General features: G+C 41.5%; 1 protein-coding gene across 5 annotated transcripts in view; it reads right to left on the minus strand.

Annotated features, from left to right (window-relative positions):
• Positions 1–20,023, minus strand: part of NDRG3 (NDRG family member 3) — a 138,436-nt gene that overhangs the window by 107,853 nt on the left and 10,560 nt on the right. For 3 of the 5 annotated variants that reach the window (XM_076011103.1, XM_076011100.1, XM_020282079.2), the window contains exons 2-3: positions 10,632–10,736; positions 687–722 (exon numbers count right to left, since the gene is read on the minus strand). In XM_076011103.1, the coding sequence (XP_075867218.1) occupies positions 687–722; positions 10,632–10,688 (93 nt within the window). In that variant the 5' untranslated portion in view covers positions 10,689–10,736. The remainder of the gene's footprint in view (positions 1–686; positions 723–10,631; positions 10,737–20,023) is intronic. The other 2 variants (XM_076011102.1, XM_076011104.1) reach the window with 1 other exon arrangement.

The following is a 20,023-nucleotide window of genomic DNA, read 5'->3' on the forward strand; positions in this document are numbered from 1 at the left end:
CGTCTAAGTCTACTTCATGTCACTTGTGTTAGTCACTATGGCATCTATCCCAATGGTTGGGCTGTCCAGGCTGTGAAACTTCCCCTATCCATGTACTCATTTTTTCCTCCCATTTCTTTCAAGACCAGTCAACTGATAAAGTAGGTAGATGGACAGTTGTTGGTTATCTTCAAATTGGCAATAGAGCTACATGCAAAAGCAAACCAGGAAGAACAGTATCATTTAGGAAAATACTAATGAGTCAGGTTGAATTTTGCATTTCCAAACATCAGGCCAAGAGAAATCTGCATTTTGTATGAATAACAATTTGGCTTTTTCTTTTAGGAAAAGATTTTGCTGTCAAGAAGTCTCTCTTCTTCCAAAGTGCCCCTCCCCTACCTCTCCACAATGAGATAACAACCCCCCATTTGCCACCTGTGACAAATGAGGTTTCCAATATCATTTGAGGAAGGGAGATCTTAATCACAGAGAGACAGCTCAATTCAGTAACCTATAATCATAAAGCAAGTACCTGGCAGGCAATGTTTGAACATGATAATAAATCATTTTAAATAAACTTGAGCCAATGACCAAAAGAACATTAAGGAGACATGTTAGCTACGATGAGATACAAGATCACCACCACAGGAAGGGAAGCATTGCAGAGATCCTGTACAGAGCCTGCTCGGTGCCTGCATAGTCCTTACCTGACAGTCAAAGTCCTGGAAGTTTCGTGTACCATTCTGTCAACAGAAGGCAGAAAACACAGTCAGTTTCCTCACATGGTTTCCCCAAATGTGCAGCAAATTCAATTCACAGTGAAAGCAGTTCATGTTCAAGCCTCCTGGTTAGCATAAAACTAAAATGGTTCCCCATTGCAAGGCTTCAGAGGCAGAGTGGGTTATAATCATGAGTTAGTAAAGACCAATCTTCAGGGCTTGGGGAGGTGGCTCACGCCTATAATCCCAGCACTCTGGGAGACCGAGTTGGGAGGATCGCTCAAGGTCAGGAGTTCAAAACCAGTGTGAGCAATAGTGAGATCCCGTCTCTACTAAAAATAGAAAGAAATTAATTGGCCACCTAAAAATATATAGAAAAAAATTAGCCAGGTATGGTGGCGCATGTGTGTAGTCCCAGCTACTCGGGAGGCTGAGGCAGAAGGATTGCTTGAGCCCAGGAGTTTGAGGTTGCTGTGAGCTAGGCTGACGCACGGCACTCACTCTAGCCTGCGTAACAAAGTAAGACTCTGTTTCAAAAAAAAACCAAAAAACTAAACAAATAAAAACATCTGTTCCTCCAGAGAAGCTCTAGATACCTGATCCAAAGGGAGTACAAAGTAGTCCTATCCCTCTTCAAGAAGATCCTCTTAGAAACAGTTCTGGATCCCACCCCCTACACTGCTGGCAGAACAAAGCAAAGAGATTAAAAGCACAGCCCAGTCAGTGCAGTATAAACACCTAAAGAAAAAAACTTGTCTACCCCATGAGGAGAACTAGCGGAACCTGCTGGGATGGTCTATTGCTGCACTATCCAATAAGGTAGCCATTAGCTACCTGTACAATTTAAATTGAAATTAATTACAATTAAAAATTCAGTTTCTCAGTCACATTAGCCCCATCTCAAATGTTCATAGTATTGGGCAGTGCAGATACAGAACACTTACATGACTGCAGAAACTTTGACTGGACAGCACTGATCTAGGCTCCAAAACCTTCTGAAGTAATAAGGTTATAGGTGGGCAGCCATAGTCTTTCTAAAGGTGGCCTTCAAGTCACAATAGATTACCAACCAGAGAGAGATTGCAGATGCCACTGTGTACAGGCAAGAGAGTGGTGGAGACAACTAGTTTAATGTATTATTCCTGACAAGAGACAGAGCTCACAAAAATAAAGCATGGTATAGTCACAGCATGGAAAGACAATTAAGACACTGTGTAGATGGGACTAGGTAGCACATTTCCAAGGCTGCTATTGATTGAATGCTGCTATTGATAAAAAGGATCATCATGTTCCATGGCTCCCGTTAGCCTCACGAGATACCTAAGAATGTCTTCAGAGAAGTCACTGGTGTTTAATTTACAGGTAGCCAGTGAGCTTCTAGTTCCTGATTCAACTTGCACCTTTCTCCAAATATAGCATAGGGCCTGGTATAAATCAGGTGCTTAATATAGAATTATAAAATGAATAAGCCAATATAAACAAATGTTTAGAGATTTTTGTTAAGACTTTGGGTCAAAACCCAAAACTCTACAGCATTCCAGTTTAAGATGTGATATGGTTATTAAGTGGAGGGAAAAAAGTAGGATACAGAATGGTCTTTACAGTTTGACCTTAACTACATTAAAATATGCATTAAAGAGACTTAGAAGAAAATAATAAAACATTAACAATAGCAGCTACTTCTGTATAGAGAGATTATGGGTGATTATAATTTTCTCTGTATTTTTCTACAGTGAACATATGCTTCCCCTTCTGTAATTAGAAAAGCAAAAAAAAGGATTTGGTATAGTTTGTCCAACTTAGAATTTTGTAACATAAGATTTAAAGACTGGTTTAATCTTTTGAGGAATGATTTATAATGATGTCCAAATAGGGCTTTGATCTAATAGGCTTCCCAGAGGTTCCTTTAGAGATTATTTAGAAAGATTAGAGAAAATCACTCCTCTGAATTAAAATCTTGATCACAGAATATAGAGCCACAGATTCTGATGAGCTCTTTGGCAAGCAGCTGTCACTGTATACATGAATTCCTTTTCCTCACAATCATGTGATCACGGCTATGAGGCATTTTGTGAAGCTTTCAGCCTCTGAGTCCCGCACAAAGGGAAATGGGAAAAGCAGAAATAGGTAATTACCTCCAAAAACTCAAGCTATCTCTTGTTTGTTGACTACCTGGCAAAAAACAATTAAGTATCCTTAATCCAGTGTACCTAGCTATACTCCCAGATAAAAGATACTAACAACTGAAGGAAGACTATATAACATTTGTTTCCTTAGCTTTTTTTTTTTTTTTAAAGAGATGGCAGCCCTTCTTGGAGAATGGCTTCTGACTTCATGAATGATCACCCTGGAAAATCTATATGATTGGGTATGTTTGACAGTGTTTGGCAGCCAGAGTTTCTGAATGGAAATAATTACTTAGTACCTGATTCGACTGTGGTTAACTCAGGCCACGTTCTCTGTACTTATCAAGAGTTCCTTACTACTCATTGGTGCATTCTAGAAGGCTGAGGACTTCCTCGCGCCCTTTCCTAGAGACTTGTTTGTCTCTGATGTTCACAGAACAGGGTTCCACTTCTATAAATTTCAAGCTGTTGGCTGGGTGAGGTGGCTCACGCCTATAATCCTAGCACTGTGGGAGGCTTAGGTGGAAGGATCACTTGAGGTCAGAGTTCGAGACCAGCCTGATCAAGAGCCAGACCCGTCTATCCTAAAAATAGAAAGAAATTAGCTGGGCATGGTTGTGCCTGCCTGTAGTCCCAGCTACTTGGGAGACTGAGGTAGTAGGATTTTCAGGAGTTTCAGGTTGCTGTGAGCTAGGCTGACGCCACAGCACTCGGGCATGGACAACAGAGTGAGAGTCTGTCTCAAAAAAAAAAAAAGAAAAAAAAAATTTCAAGCGTGGTTTCTTTCTTTTTTCTTTCTGTCCTTTTTAAAGATGACATTAGGCTGGGCACGGTGGCTCATGCCTGTAATCCTAGCACTCTGGGAGGCCGAGGTGGGCGGAATGCTTGAGGTCAGGAGTTTGAAACCAGCCTGAGCAAGAATGAGACCCCATCTCTACTATAAACAGAAAGAAATTAATTGGCCAGCTAAAAATATATATGGAAAAAAAAATTAGCCAGGCATGGTGGCTCATGCCTGTAGTCCCAGCTACTTGGGAGGCTGAGGCAGCAGGATTGCTTGAGCCCAGGAGTTTGAGGTTGCTGTGAGCTAGGCTGACGCCACAGCACTGACTCTAGCCTGGGCAACTAGGAGAGACTCTGTCTCAAAAAAATAAATAAATAAATAAGGATGACATTAATTTCATATTCAGAGAAATTCTTACACTAAGCAGACCTAAGCAGTGGATAGGGATTAAAGGAAAAAATTAAAATAACAGAATAATTTAAAGAAAGAACAAAATAAATAAATAAAATAAATCAAGGAAAAAGATCAATTATTACTGAAAGTTGCAGTCAAAGCAGAAGCCAGGTCTGTTTTCACATAAAAGACAAATGAATGACTTGACTCCCCCTAAAAAAAAAAAATAAAAATAAAAAAGCAGAAGCCAGATAAGGAGAGAGTTTTCCGGAGGAGCCTCAGGGCCAAATGTAGAAGGTAAATGAGACAGCTGAAGATATATTAAAATGAAGTAATTCTCACAATTACAAGCCTAGAGAATAATCAAAAAGCAACTAAGAACAGGTCAATGAGTAAAGAGAAGTATGGGCGGAAAAAAGGGCTGGGTACAGTGGCTCATCCTTGTAATCCCCGTACTTTGGGAGGCAGGATAATCGCTTGAGCCCAAGAGTTTGAGACCAGCCTGAACAACATAGTGAGACCCCGTCTCTACTAAAAGTTTTTAAAAAATTAGCCAGGTATGGTGATGCACACCTATGGTCCTAGTTACTTGGGAGGCTGAGGTGAGAGGATCACCTGAGTCCAGGAGTTCGAGGTTACAGTAAGCTATGAACATGCCACTAAACTCCAGCCTGGGTGACAGAGTGAGGCTCTGTTTATTAAAAACAACCAAACCAAAAACAACCAGAAGAAGAAGAGGAAACAAAAGGCGAAAGAAACGGAGAGAAGTTTCAAAAACAAGTAATTGCTAGGGAGAAGAGAGATGTAATTTCCCAACAAGACATCTAGTCAAGAAGCACATACATTAGTTTCAAAAGAAAACAGACATAATATAAAGATGAGACACATAAGACCTTAGACCAACTACCAACAGGAAGAGATTTGGGGCAAATCTACCTGTTCTGTGAACTTGAAGCAGGGGTCTATAAGCCGTGGTCTGATTCACCACTCTATTCCCAATCTTGACACTTGGTGAATGCCATAAACATTATTCTGTAGAGGTTATGAACATCTCAAAATAGAGATACTTGATTTGAGTAAGAAATGAATATCAAAGAATAAGGGTTACATGTAATTGATGTGCTAGGAACTAAAGCAAGGAGAACGAGTTGTTACAACAGTAAAGTTTTTAAAAATAAGATGATTTTCAAAAAAAAACTGTCAAAGAGAATAATGTATAGCATTTCTATTAAAAAAAAAAAAAGACAATAATCCTTCCCAAGAGAAAGTGGAAAGATGGGGCGTTGCACAGCAAAAGAGTTAGATAAGCCCAGAAAATACCCAGTTTTTCTTTAATAAAAATTAATATAATAAATTAGTATAAATTAATAAATCAATGTTTTACAGTCTTTAGCAAATGTCTTTCAAGTAGAAATCTGTTCAAGCTGATATCCAGAGATGATAGTGGAATATTCTCTATATATGTGCACATGTATATTTTAAATGTCTACATCAATAATTACCTGAAAAAAATAGCAATTAAGAAACTGAGACTTCATAAAGAAATTTATAAAAAGGTCAGGCACTTAGATAAAACTATCTACAAACAGACAGTCACCTGTAGACTGCTGAAAAAGTGCAATTTTGACTCTAAAACATACCTCTGCTAACCTGCTATTAAGCTGATGTTACATGTCACTGACCCTCTGCATTAAAAATTCTGTGGGCACCCTGCTAAGTCATGGCTAAAGCTTGAGATCTCCTGCTGCCTCTTGTAACTGGTTGAGAGCTATCTGGCCTGTCACAGTGGTATCACTACTTGCTTGGGAACTCATTTTCCTGCTTCAGTCCTATCTAGGGCATTTCTGACAAGAGACGTGACAACAGATGTGGCAATCCCACCTCTTAGCACATTAAGGGACACCCACCCTCTAGTCCACACTAGATGTAGCACTTCACGAATATTCTGTGATGAAAATGTCAATAAATCTATTTTTAATTGCAGCTATTGCTGCTTTTTTTTTTTTTTTTTTTTAAAGCAACCATGGCACAAACCCTTTCCCTATCTCTGCTGTCCTGAAGGTTACAAAAACATTGGTCCTTGGGTTTTCCCTCCTTCAGGTCTAACATCCTCCTCCTTCCCCTGCTACGTGTCTAGTCATTAATAGAAAGGGAAAACTTAAAATGCAGTAGGGTTTACTTCACTAGCTACTGCAACAACCAAAGCAGAGTAAATAACTTATTTCTATTCTTCCCACTAAACACTTATTCCCCTTTCTAATATTCCTCAATTCTTCAGAAGCCAATTGTGGGCTATTACTTGTTTTCTCAAGCCTGGCTTTTGGCTTTCACCAGGTTTGGTAGTATCTGAACCAATAGTAGGTAGAGGAAGGCAGGGAACATAAAACAAAACAGCAAGCTCTCCTGTTCATTACTAGGTCTGATGTGTGAGGAGGTTGGAATGACTTGCTACATACAAGAGGCAGTAGGTGGTGGGAAGAGCCCTACACCCCCAGATCTAGGTCAAAGTCCAAAGATGTAGGTTCTAGGCCTGGCTTCGCTACCTTAATAAACATTAGCTTTGGACAAGTCACATAACCTCTCAGCATCATTTGTAAAATGGAATTAAAATACCTTCAACTACTTACTTCACAATAAGAGATTTAAAAATAATATTTATGAAAACGCTCTGAAAATGGTTAAATGCTATTAAAAATTCATTTCATATGCCTATGCAATTTCTGCCCCAAAAAACAAGGATAAGTATGACTGGTTGCTTCTTTTCATTACCAGAGCCAAAACAAGCATAGCAAAATTATCCACTACTTGACAATTCTGAGCCATAGATAAATTTACAGGCACACTAAAATAAAATGGGAAAAGTACCAACAAATGACAAGAGACAAGTTAACATAAGCCTTGCTTAAAGCTATATTGAGAATGTTTCCTCACAGTCATCTCAGGACAAATTTCTCCATAAAAGGTTGGGTCTCTACTTTCTTTAGTTCCCTAAAACCTAGAAGGGCACAGCAGTATCATTGGCAAAGAGTATTTATGAGGGGAATGGAGAGAAAGATGAGCTGAAATAATACACATCTCTAGACTTCTCCTTTAGGAAGACAGGATAAGCTACAGAAGTGATACCAGAACATTTACAGGATCAACATACTGGGGAGGGCTCAAGTTTTAGAGTAGGAAAGATTTAGGTTTCAGTCCCGATTTTGCCCACTTATTGGCGGTGCTAAGTGAGAGGTAATATAATCTACCTCAAAGGCATAGTCTGAGAACTAGAGAGAATGTATGCAAAGCACCTAGCACATAAAAGGTGCTTATTGAATAACAGCACAGTAGGCAACAAAACAATCCCTTAAGACATCTAGGTCCTATTCAAATATGAAGGTTTTCCCCCCATACCAGTGGTTCTAAACCAAAGCGACTTTGCCTTCCAGAGGACATTTGGCAATGTGTGGAGACATTTTGGGATGTCACCACTTGGAGGTGCTATTGGCACCTAGTGGGTAGATGCTGCTAAACATTCTATAGTGCACAGAACAGTGTACCACAGCAAACAATTATCTGGTCCAAAACATCAACAGTGCCAAGATTAAGAAATCCTGCCATATAGCAAGTATTCTTCGATACTCAATATGAGTAAGTTACTTCACCTTTCATAGCCTTAGTTTACTCATCAGTGATATGGGAATATATTTCTCTCTGCTCCCTACCTCATCAAGCTATTGGGAGGATTAAGTGAAATAATGGATGACAGGCATTATCATCATTAGCCCTTTTACAAATACACAAAGCACCCACTTTCTGGGCAAAGACAGAGCATTCACATACTGAGGAGGGAGGGAGGCTAACGGGGGTGGAATTCTTTTTCTGCCACCATCGAAAAAGGGCCTCTTGCCTATCTATCTGCTTAACTGGGGCAAGGGAATTCTCATGAATAGTGATGGGACAGGAGCATTTCTCAGGGAGAGAGAGGAGAAAATGGAGCATGGGAAGGAACAGCACAGGAATATCAAAGAGGAACTGACAGATGTTAGGAAGTGAAACATTGCTTGGTGTCTTAGTCCACTTGGGCTGCCACAATAAAACAACATAGACTAGATGGCCTGAAACAACAGAAATTTATTTTCTCACAGTTCTGGAGGCTAGAAAGTTCAAGATCAGGGGTTCACTTCTGATAAGGGCTCTCTTCCTCATTTGCAGACAGCTGCCTTCTCTCTGTGTCCTCGCATGGTGGGGGAGAAAGAGAGGAAGGAAGGAAGGAGGGGCGAGGGGAGAGCAAGAGAGCACATGTACACGTTCTTCCTCTTCTTAAAAGACCACCAATCCTATAAGCTTAGGGCTCTATCCTTATGACCTTATTTAACTTTAATCACTTTCTTTTTTTTTTTTTTTGAGACAGAGTCTCGCTTTGTTGCCCAGGCTAGAGTGAGTGCCATGGCATCGGCCTAGCTCACAGCAACCTCAAACTCCTGGGCTCAAGTAATCCTACTGCCTCAGCCTCCCGAGTAGCTGGGACTACAGGCATGCGCCACCATGCCCAGCTAATTTTTTTCTGTATATATTAGTTGGCCAATTAATTTCTTTCTATTTATAGTAGAGATGGGGTCTCGCTCTTGCTCAGGTTGGTTTCGAACTCTTGAACTCAAACGATCCGCCCGGCTCGGCCTCCCAGAGAGCTAGGATTACAGGCGTGAGCCACCACGCCCGGCCTTAATCACTTTCATAAAGGCCCTATCTCTAATAAAGTCACATGGGGGGGGGTTTAGGGGTTCAACAAACTTTGGGGGGACACCAGTGCAGTTCATAGTATTCAAGCACACATCAGACACAGCTAAAGCATTCCTGAGGACTTAGAGAGGAGGACTCAGACATTAATTTAATACTTTTCTATGAGTACATCCACTAAATCTTTCCTTCTCCAACTATCTTCTCTATGAGATATACACTCAATTAATTCCTGCAATTCTTTAATTTAGGTGCCTCCTCAGGTATCCTATGGACTTCCAGGGTCAAGGAAGGATCTACCTCTTATTTGGAAGGCAGCTATGCTCACCACTATACCACCAACGCTCTTCCTCTTATTTGTACTCCAGTCCTAAAACATCTGAGACCCATCAGGTCATGGGTTTCCAAATTGGCTAATGGAATCACTTTAGGCACAGTTCCCAATTTTGGGAGCTTTTAAAAAAGCTCAACCACACCTCAGACCAATTCAGTCAGGTTATCAGTAACGAAGTAGGACCCAGGCATCAGTGAGTCTTAAATCTCTCCTGATAATTCCAATAAGAAGCCAAAGTAGAAAACCACTGGTCACAGAGGGGGTGTGTATCCCCAGATTCCAATTTAGTTGGTCTAGAATAGGACCCAGGAATCTGTATTTTAAACAATTCCCAAGCTGACTCTGATGATCAGCCAGGTTTAGGATAGGTTACTACCTACCCGAACTAAACCGCTTACTCCCACCTGCCTTGTTTATTCATTTCTGTGGCTATATGTAAGCTTTATAGATGTAGATTTCATTTTCTTCCTCCTCTTCAAGGCACATCATTTTTGGGACAGTCCTTCACGTACTTAAAGGAGAAAGTTTTCTGGGAACATGAGGGGAAGTAGCAGGAGAAACCAAATGGGATTTAAAAGCGTGTAGCTTGTCAAGGGAGAGGGCAAGAAGTCTGGTGAAAAGTAAAGGGAGGGTTAGGAATAGGGATGGAGAGAAGAGGTCACAGGAATGAAAATGGGGCTGGCAGGATTCAACAGCAAATTTGTAAATATATAATAAGTCAGCAGCCCTGGAAGTTGTAGGTGAAGGGCTTTGCTTTGGGCAGAACAAGATAATAACAGCATCTTCTGGTGTCACCCAGTCCCGAACTTCACCCATCTTTATCCTTACTCTCCGTCAACACTCCCTCAGGAAAGGAAGCCATGGATTCATTCACACCAAGCTACAAGAGTATTTCAATAGGGGATAATGACAACAAACCAGAAGAATAGGTTGGAAAAGAAGGAATTCAGGCAGATTTACTGAACAGAGAGTGACGAGAGAGAAGACAAGCCTTTCTTAACATTTTGGTAACTCACATCACACCCTTCTTCACTTGCTGAGTCCTTGTGGCTATCAACCATACTCCTCATCATATAGTTCTCTAAACACTAACATAAAAATGAGGTGCGTTACTGACATTCAGGCACCTCTGCTGCAAACCGTGATGTTGACAGAAAGGTCACATCACAGACTTGACAAACTTTAGGAGAGTATTGTAGCCTATGTACATTACCAGCCATGGGTATTAAATTTTCCTTATAGAAATTTAAGGACAAGACACTTGGATTCTAAGCCAGACCAGACCCTCATACTTTCCACTTAACTTGGCCATACTATTTTTTTTCCCTTAACATTTCTATCTGCAAAATAGGAAAATCTCAAATATAACTTCATTGATTTGGCCTGTGGAAACAGGAAAAAAAGTGGGAAGGAAGACATCAAAAAGAGGGTTAAGAAAAATATTTTAAAAAGTATTCCCTCCATTGAAAGTCAAGCTAAATATGTTGAGTTAGTCACTACTCAGATGATACAGAAAATGAAGTAATATCAGAAGAAAAGACTTGTATATATTTTAGTTAACACACAGTAGTCTTTACCTTATCATTTAGAAGTGGTTTGATCTCTGTGAGTTGAACATCCTGAAGTTCATCCATGAGGACAGATGAGAATAGAGGAGGAGTCTCAAGAATAAATCAGTAACTCTGAAACAGAAGAGAAAAAGGCTTAAGCCAAGAGTTGGAAATGTAATAGTCACACAGTATCCATTCATTCAAATATTAGAGCTTACTATGCATCACACACTGCTTGAGGGGCTGAAGAGACATGGTTATGGCAGACAGAAGCATAATCCCCCTCTCCCCTCGCTGAGTGTGGGTAGGACCTGTGGTTTGCTTTTAACCAGTAGAATATGAATATGGCAAAAGTGATAGAATGGTCATGAGTACCTGTATGTGATTACATTACATAATATGTTAACATCTGTCTTGCTGAGAGACATTCTCCCCTGCTAGCTTTGAAGAAGCAAGCTGAGGTGTCGTGGGAGGGCCACATGGCAAGGAACTGAGAGCAGTCTCCAGCTGAAAGACAGCAAGACACAGAGACCCTCTGTCTAACAATCTGCAAGGAACTGAATGCTGTCCACAACTACAGGAGCCTGGAGACAGATCCTTCCCCAGTTGAGTCTCAGATGAGAAGCAAGCCCTGACCAACAGCTTGATTGCAGCCTTGCAGAAGACCCACACAACCTTTGCCAGATTCCTGACCCATGGAAATCAAGAAATAATAAATGTGTGTTGTTTCAGGCCACTAAGTTTGTGATAATATTTTTATGCAGCAACAAATAATTAATATAATAGTCTTTACCCACATGAAGTATACATTTTAGTTACTGGAATGGATAATAAGGAAACAACATGCTCAGAGAACAAGCAATAGTTTGGAGGATGGATTTAGGGGGGATAAAAATTTAAGGTTGGCCGGGCACGGTGGCTCACGCCTGTAATCCTAGCTCTCTGGGAAGCCGAGGCGGGTGGATTGCTCGAGGTCAGGAGTTCAAAACCAGCCTGAGCAAGAGTGAGACCCCGTCTCTACTAAAAATAGAAAGAAGTTAATTAGCCAACTAATATATATAGAAAAAACTGGCCAGGCATGGTGGCGCATGCCTATAGTCCTAGCTACTTGGGAGGGTGAGGCAGGAGGATCACTTGAGCCCAGGAGTTTGAGGTTGCTGTAAGCTAGGTTGACGCCATGGCACTCACTCTAGCCTGGGCAACAAAGCAAGACTCTGTCTCAAAAAAAAAAAAAAAATTTAAGGTTCATGCTGTAGGATAAGGCCCTGGATTAGGAATAGGAATAAAGAAGGAGATGAACCAAGGCTAAGCTCAGTCTTCACTTGGGGAATCACAGCAGTTGATGGAGTATGACTGACAACTTCCAAGATGGCCTCCAATGAGCCCAGTGATCCTCGACTCCCGATATTCACATTCATGTATAATCCCCTACCCAAATAAATCAGGGATGGCCTGTGTAACTAAGAATATGGCAGAAGTTACAATATTTGACTTCTGAAGTTGTATCATAAAAGGCATTATAGTTTCTACTCTAAGGCACTGTAGTTTTTTTTTTCTTTGAGAGAGTCTCACTTGAGAGAGTCTTGCCCAGGCTAGAGTGAGTGCCGTGGCATCAGCCTGGCTCACAGCAACCTCAATCTCCGGGGCTCAGCGATCCTACTGCCTCAGCCTCCCGAGTAGCTGGGACTACAGGCATGCGCCACCATGCCCGGCTAATTTTTTTTTTTTTTTTTTGAGACAGAGTCTCACTTTGTTGCCCAGGCTAGAGTGAGTGCCATGGCGTCAGCCTCGCTCACAGCAACCTCAATCTCCTGGGCTACAGCGATCCTCCTGCCTCAGCCTCCCGAGTAGCTGGGACTACAGGCATGCGCCACCATGCCCGGCCAATTTTTTGTATATATATTTTTAGTTGGTCAATTAATTTCTTTCTATTTTTGGTAGAGACGGGGTCTCGCTCAGGCTGGTTTCGAACTCCTGACCTTGAGCTATCCGCCCGCCTCGGCCTCCCAAAGTGCTAGGATTACAGGCGTGAGCCACCGCGCCCGGCCCCCGGCTAATTTTTTGTATATATATTTTTAGTTGGTCAATTAATTTATTTCTATTTTTGGTAGAGACGGGGTCTCGCTCAGGCTGGTTTCGAACTCCTGACCTTGAGCAATCTGCCCACCTCAGCCTCCCAAAGTGCTAGGATTACAGGCGTGAGCCACCACGCCTGGCCAGCACTGTAGTCTTAAACCACTAGCTCGGAGAAGCTAGCTACCTTATCATGAGGACACTCAAACAGTCCTCTGCAGAGGCCCATGTGGAAAGGAACTAACTTACCTGTACCAATCAGCCAGCCATGTGAGTCAGCCACTTTGCAAATGAATCCTCCAGCCCCAGTCAAGAGTTTAGATGACTACAGCCCCAGAGACATCTAATTACAACCATGTGAGAGGTTCTAAGCCAGAATCACCCTACCAGGCCTGCTCCCAAGTTCCTGACAAACAGAAACCATCAGAGATAATAAATAATTTTGTTTTGGAGTGATCTGTTATATAGCAATAGATAACTAATACAGACAGGGAGCAGAATGGGGAGTTCAGAGAGAGGAGGGAAGTTGGAGAGAGGAAGGGTAATGAACCATAAATCCTTTCTCCATCCCACTGTGCAAGAACGCATGGGGATAGACTGCAAACACTCAACACTGCAGGCAAGTGATTCCCACCCAGACTTCAAAGTTCCAGGCCTCATCCCTTTTCCCTTGGCCCTGCACCCATCAAGTTAGGAAAGTGCTAATTCAATGAGTTGGGAATTTACATTCAACAACCATTTATTGAGTACCCACTGTGCAAAGCACTATGGAAGATACAAAAAAGGTCCCTGACTTCCAGGAGCTTACTAATGAGTAGAGATGACAGCAATCTAGTCTACTATATTAACCCACTTTTCTGTTTACCCTCTAGAGATAAGATGGCATGGTTGTGATTTAATTACTCACAAAGAGGACATGTGTTTCAGGCTATCTTTTAGCTATTACTGACCAATGCACTAAAATAAACCATGCTCCTAGCTATGCCAACATTAGGGCAGACTAATGAAAGCTCTTTTATCATTCCTTCAAGGGACCCATGGGATGCCAACTGGGAACACCCCTCAGACTATGGATCCCGCATGCCAATTATGAGCATTCTGAAAATGTGAGCCAACCCAAGAGCACAAGCCTGATGATATACAAACTCCATACAGGATAGTAGTTCTTGTCTCAGATTCCAGGTGCCCTATAAACTTGATTGACCTACTAGATGCCCAGAAGTTGAAATATTATTTTATTTTGTTTTTATACCAGTCACATTTCAAAAAGGGATAAGGTGGCTTGAATCTTACATAGCAAATTTCAGCCAGCATCTACAATTCTCTCTTTCACAGTCCCCAAATAACTCTCAAAATATTGGCCTAACTGGCATCTACTCCTTGTATGTTTATTAATCATATAAACTGTGGCTACTTTTCATTTGGACTTTACTATATATCAGTCATTTTAAATGGCAACTTTAAAGTTTTTTTTCCCCTATTACAAAAGCAATATGTGCCCACTTTAGAAAATGTGTAAATCACAAAATAATGAAAAGATATTTTACTCATAGTCTTTTCATCTAAAGATAACCATTTTAGTCTACTTTCATTTGTTTTCTTTTTCCACATAAAGTGGTAATTTCCTGTTTTTCCAGCCTACCTACTTTATTCCCTACTTTAATTCACTCACTGGAAAGCAGGGCACTTCAAGGTGTTAATTATTCAAATGTGGGTGGGTCTGTCAAGGGGCCCAAGGAAAGCCCTAAGGTGCCCTTGGGTCCAAAGTGATGAGATTCACCTAGTGTTCCCATGTATTTTCTAAAGATGGAGAAAAATGCAGTGCTTGTGCCAGTGCCAAACACTTAAACAAGAACACAAATTAAATAAGAAGCCTGTCCCTCCCAGCCTGGCCCAATGTGGACTCAAGCCGATATTGCTGTGCAGAATAGTGCGCTACTCCAGTGTGACTTAGGAATTGGCGACAAGACAGTAGACTTCACCTTCCACATATTAAGAGGACTTAATGCATTCTTCTAGAGACTCAATTTTTGTTCAGTTCTTATTGTCTCGAACCCTTGCCAATGGGCAGTGTTATAACATCTATAAGAAAGCAAAGATCACATGGTGGAAAACTCCATCGCTAGATCCCTCAGCTGCACAGACTGGCTCCCTCCTGGGGATTGAAGGCCTGCAGTTCCGGCATCTGCACAAACGGTATGGCTGCCAGATCCCATCCTGGTACTAAGAGCTATTAATATTTTCAAAAGTCTAGTAGGGATTTTATAAACTGCAGTAGAGAATTTTTACCTCTTTCTTGGTCTTATCAGGAAGAGGAAGGACTGACAAGTAAAAACCAGCCATCCTGGCCGGGCACGGTGGCTCAAGCCTGTAATCCTAGCACTCTGGGAGGCCGAGGCAGGCAGATTGCTCGAGGTCAGGAGTTCGAAACCAGCCTGAGCAAGAGCAAGACCTCGTCTCTACTATAAATAGAAAGAAATTAATTGGCCAACTAATATATATATATATAATTAGCCGGGCGTGGTGGCGCATGCCTGTAGTCCCAGCTACTCGGGAGGCTGAGGCAGCAGGATTGCTTGAGCCCAGGAGTTTGAGGTTGCTGTGAGCGAGGCTGACGCCACGGCACTCACTCTAGCCTGTGCAACAAAGCGAGACTCTGTCTCAAAAAAAAAAAAAAAAAAAAAACCAGCCATCCTCAATTTAAGGAAGTGAGTCTGGTACTAAATGGCTGGAAAGGGAACAAGGAAAAGGTGGGCACCAACTGTGCCAGGAATTATAACCTAAGCACCTCATGTCACAATCTTCTCTGGTAGATATCTTCACTTCTTCTTTTTTTTTTTTTTTTAAAGACAGAGTCTCATTCTGTTGCCCGGCCTAGAGTGCTGTGGCATCAGCCTAGCTCACAGCAACCTCAAACTCCTGGGCTCAAGCGATCCTCCTGCCTCAGCCTCCCAAGTAGCTGGGACTACAGGCATGTGCCACCAGGCCCAGCTAATTTTTTCTATTTTTGGTAGAGACGGGGTCTCGCTCTTGCTCAGGCTGGTCTCAAATTCCTGAGCTCAAAGGATCCACCTGCCTCAGCCTCCCAGAGTGCTAGAATTACAGGCATGAGCCACAGCACCCAGCCTTTCACTTCTTACTTTATAAATGAGAAATTTAGGCTCAGAGAAGTAACTTTTCTAAAATCCTATATTTAAATAAGTATTATAATAGGAAGACAGGCACAGTGGAACTAAAGTCCTAGCTATTCAAGAGACTGAGGTGGAGGATCGCTTGAGCCCAGGAATTTAAGTCCAGCCTGAGCAACACAACAAGACCTCATTTCTAAAGGAAATAATAAAAATAAATAAATAAATCATAGGGCAAGGATTTAAAACCCTTTGCTTTTCCCATTACAGGTTGAGCATTCCAAATCCAAAAATATGAAATCTGAAATGATCCAATGAGCATTTCCTATGATCATCACATTAGTACTCAAGATGTTTTTGATTTTGAAACATATTGGATTTTGGAATTTCAGATTTGGGAAGCTTAACCAGTAAATATAATGCAAATATTCCAAAATCAGAAAAAATCTGAACTCTGAAACACTCCGGGTGCCATGCATTTTGCGTAAGGGATGTTCAAGCTATATACCATAATGCCTATGCCAGGCCCCGCCAAATAGTTGTTGGACTCTGGCAAGTTCCTTCCTCTTTACCCACACTGCGGCACCTCCTAGAGGTAATAGAAGCTGAAAGCAATCCTATACATACCAATAATGACTCAGACATCTTAAAAGTGATGGTGTGAGTCATTACACTAGGACAAGAGCCCTCAATGTCTCAGTAGTTAGCTAAGGGCATAGTGAACACAGAATGAGTAGAGAAAAAAGAAACTTGGTAACCAGTTTCGGAAGCAAGAGCTATTTCTTGCTCGTTATTAGAACAGTGTGCCTCAAACTCTATCACCTAGAGATCTTGTTTCGGATCTTAGACATAATCAGTTTTGAGTGATTACAGTCTGACATGTGACTTCATCAGTGAAGAGTGGAGATTATCTGAGTTGAGGAGATAAAGAACAAACGCTTGATTATTAGCAACAGTCTTTAATAAAGATAGTGAGGATGGGGTAGAGAAAGACTCAATTAATTTTATTTCATCCTGCCTTCCTCCAAAAAGAATTTCAGTAAACTAGATGGGATTTTTAAAAGACTCAACAGGCCAGATCAACTATAAGGGGAACATACTAGAGAAACAGAACAATTTGCAGAAACCTAGCTGAAAGGTGATAAAGGTCTGTCGGGCTACTAGAATTACAAAAAGGAAAGAAAAAGGGAGATATTGGAATATAAAACTGTTAAAAATAGGCCAGGCATGGGGGCTCACACCTGTAATCCTAGCAGTCTGGGAGGCCAAGGCGGGAGGATCACTCAAGGTCAGGAGTTTGAAACCAGCCTGAGCAAGAGCGAGACCCCGTCTCTACTAAAAATAAAGGAATTATCTGGACAACTAAAAATATATATATATAAAAAATTAGCTGGGCATGGTGGCACATGTCTGTAGTCCTAGCTACTCAGGAGGCTGAGGCAGAAGGATTGCTTGAGCTAGGAGTTTGAGGTTGCTGTGAGCTAGGCTGATGCCACAGCACTCAACTAAGGGCAACAGAGTAAGACTCTGGCTCAAAAAAAAAAAAATAGTATGAAGCAAGAGAAAAGTCAGATTTTGCCAGTGTTTCTGCCTAGGGAGATAGAAGAATGATGGTACAATGAATGGAAATGAGTGAGCTAAGGGTAACAGTGAAGTTGATTTTAAAAACAAACAAAAAGCCCCAACACAACAATTTGAGTCAGGAATCCAAGAGTGACCTGACCACAGGTAGATTAGAGAATTAGTGAGGCAAATCTGTAGGTGATCACCAAACCAGTGATGAGGATCAGCTCTCCTGAAGGACAACTCAGTGATAAAAGAAAAAGAACCAGTCAGAGACAAAGAAAAAATGTTCAAAGATGCTAGAAGGAAAGCAGAAATGCAATGTCAAAGAAGTCAAGGGAGAAGAGAGATTTACACAGTAGGAGAAGAAAACTGTCAAATGCTGAAGACAGGAGAAGAACGAGGACTAAGAAAGGGCCATTAACTTTTGACAGTGAAAGTCAATGGAATTAAAATCTAGGAAAAATGGGGTTCAGTTCTCCATGCTGAAAAGCCCATCACTATGTAGATCCCCCTTTTAGAAATATAGAAAGTAACATTTCTGAATTGAAGTGCAAGGAAAGATGTCACTAGGAGGCCAGGAGAGACACCAGTGTTTTTCAACACATAGAGAGGGTTAGCACTGGGAGGGCCTTTAAACGTCATATCAAGAAAAGTGACTTCTCAGTTTTACACCAAAACTCTGAAATATAAAACAGAAGAAAGTGTAGGGTCTCTAGGTGAAGTGGTGATGAGACCACTAGACATCTGAAGAACACAGTTTACAGTCTGATGATACATAGTGCAATCCATTGTCCACTCAGAAAAAATGGGCACTCAGAGATGCATAGATTCTTCCAGTCATGGAAAGAGCCAATAAGCACATCAGATGTGGACTCTAAACCGAGGTGGGCCCCTACTTAGCTGAGTGGCACTGGGCAAAGCATTTTCCCCTTCTGGGCCTCAGTTTCCCCATCTGCCAAAGGAAGAGGTTGGGCAGGATGATTTTTTGAGTCCCTAATAGAGCTAACATTTTGTGAACCAGAAGCTCCCATAAAAGTAGTACTTTACATTTTTCCCCAGGATGAGCCTCATATGGCCCTTACTATAATCCTACATGGTCACAACATGGTGAGGTTCAACAACTTGCTGAAGGTCACTGGGCACATCAGCAGGTGAGTACACTTGGCTTGACCTTGAGGACAGGAGGGTCTCAGGCTTTTATCACACTCTGCACTGTCTGTGTCCATCAGTCAGAGAAAGTTCACTGAGATTTCTAGCACTTAAAACATTGCTTTTTTATTTTATTTTATTTTATTTTATTTTATTTTATTTTTTGAGACATGGTCTCACTCTGTTGCCCTCAGTAGAGTGCAGTGGCATCATCACAGCTCACTGCAGCCTCAAACTCCTGGGCTCAAGTGATCTTCCTGCCTCAGCCTCCTGAGCAGCGGGGTCTACAGGTGTGCGCCACCGCACACAACTACTTTGTTTAAAAAAGACAATAAGAACAAGAAAGTATTGGCTTTCTGAAGTGCAAGCTGTATTGTTGTGTAGCTTTCTTCCATGACCAAGGTAATTTGTTTGGCCTTTGCCAGGCTTTGCCAGGATGTGCTAACACCACCAGGCCACTAGTTTGTATTCTAGGGGCAGAATCAATCACTTTTGGTTTTGGCAAGATTGCAGACAGACAACCAGAATGAAGGCGGCAAACACAGGAGGCACACTGAGGAGAATGACTTGGAAGGCGTCAGCGGGAGCTGGTGCTGAAGCAGTTAGGGTTAGAAAGCGGCAAGAAGTGGCCAGGGGACTGGCTGGAAAGGTAGTCAGGAGAGCTTCTAAGCAACCAGACTTATATCCTTTCTCTTTTTACCTATAAACAGTGGCTAAATGAGTAATCATTACAGCACTTTACAATTTACAACGCACCTACACATCTAACTTCTCACTGGATTATCATAATGGCACAGTGAAATGGGGCCCTGGCATCATCACTGTTTCAGAGATGAAGAAACAGAGGCTTAAAGAGGTGACGTGGATTGACCAAAATACCAAACTAATAAATGGCACAGCTGGTAGTGAATCCAGATCTTCCTCATCCCAAATATTCACTCTATATACCCTATATCACACCACCTCCCAGGTCATCACAGATGAAAGATGAGAAACTCAGAAAACTATCTCACTATTCCCATGCTCACACTAAGGACCTCTTTATCTCTGGTCCTAAATTATGCAGAGCAGTTAGGATCAGGCCATAGGCTCTAGCATTAAACTCTGACATGTAGTGAATAACAAGAAAGTACAGACTTGGGACTGCAGTTCCTTTTTACCCATTGGTTCAATTGAGATGGGAGATAAAGTCCATAAATAGATCACTACAGTTCAAGACAGTATACACATAAACCTATAACTTGGACAAACTCAAAGGCAGCTTCTCAACCTTGGCATCACTGATATTTTAGGCCAGACAACTCTTTGTTTTGGGAGGACTGTCCTATACATTGTCAGTGCAGGTTGTAGGTGCTAAGCAAAAGCTTCATAGAGGAGGTAATGTTTGAACTATACCTTGAAGAATAGATAAAATTCCTGTAGGTGAGGAAGAAAGAAGAATAAAAGGGAATTCCAGAAAGGGAGGATAACTTAAACACAAGGAGACTAGAAAGCACAAGGTCT

Source organism: Microcebus murinus, chromosome 16 (assembly GCF_040939455.1).
Source record: "Microcebus murinus isolate Inina chromosome 16, M.murinus_Inina_mat1.0, whole genome shotgun sequence".
Taxonomy (NCBI): Eukaryota; Metazoa; Chordata; class Mammalia; order Primates; family Cheirogaleidae; genus Microcebus; species Microcebus murinus.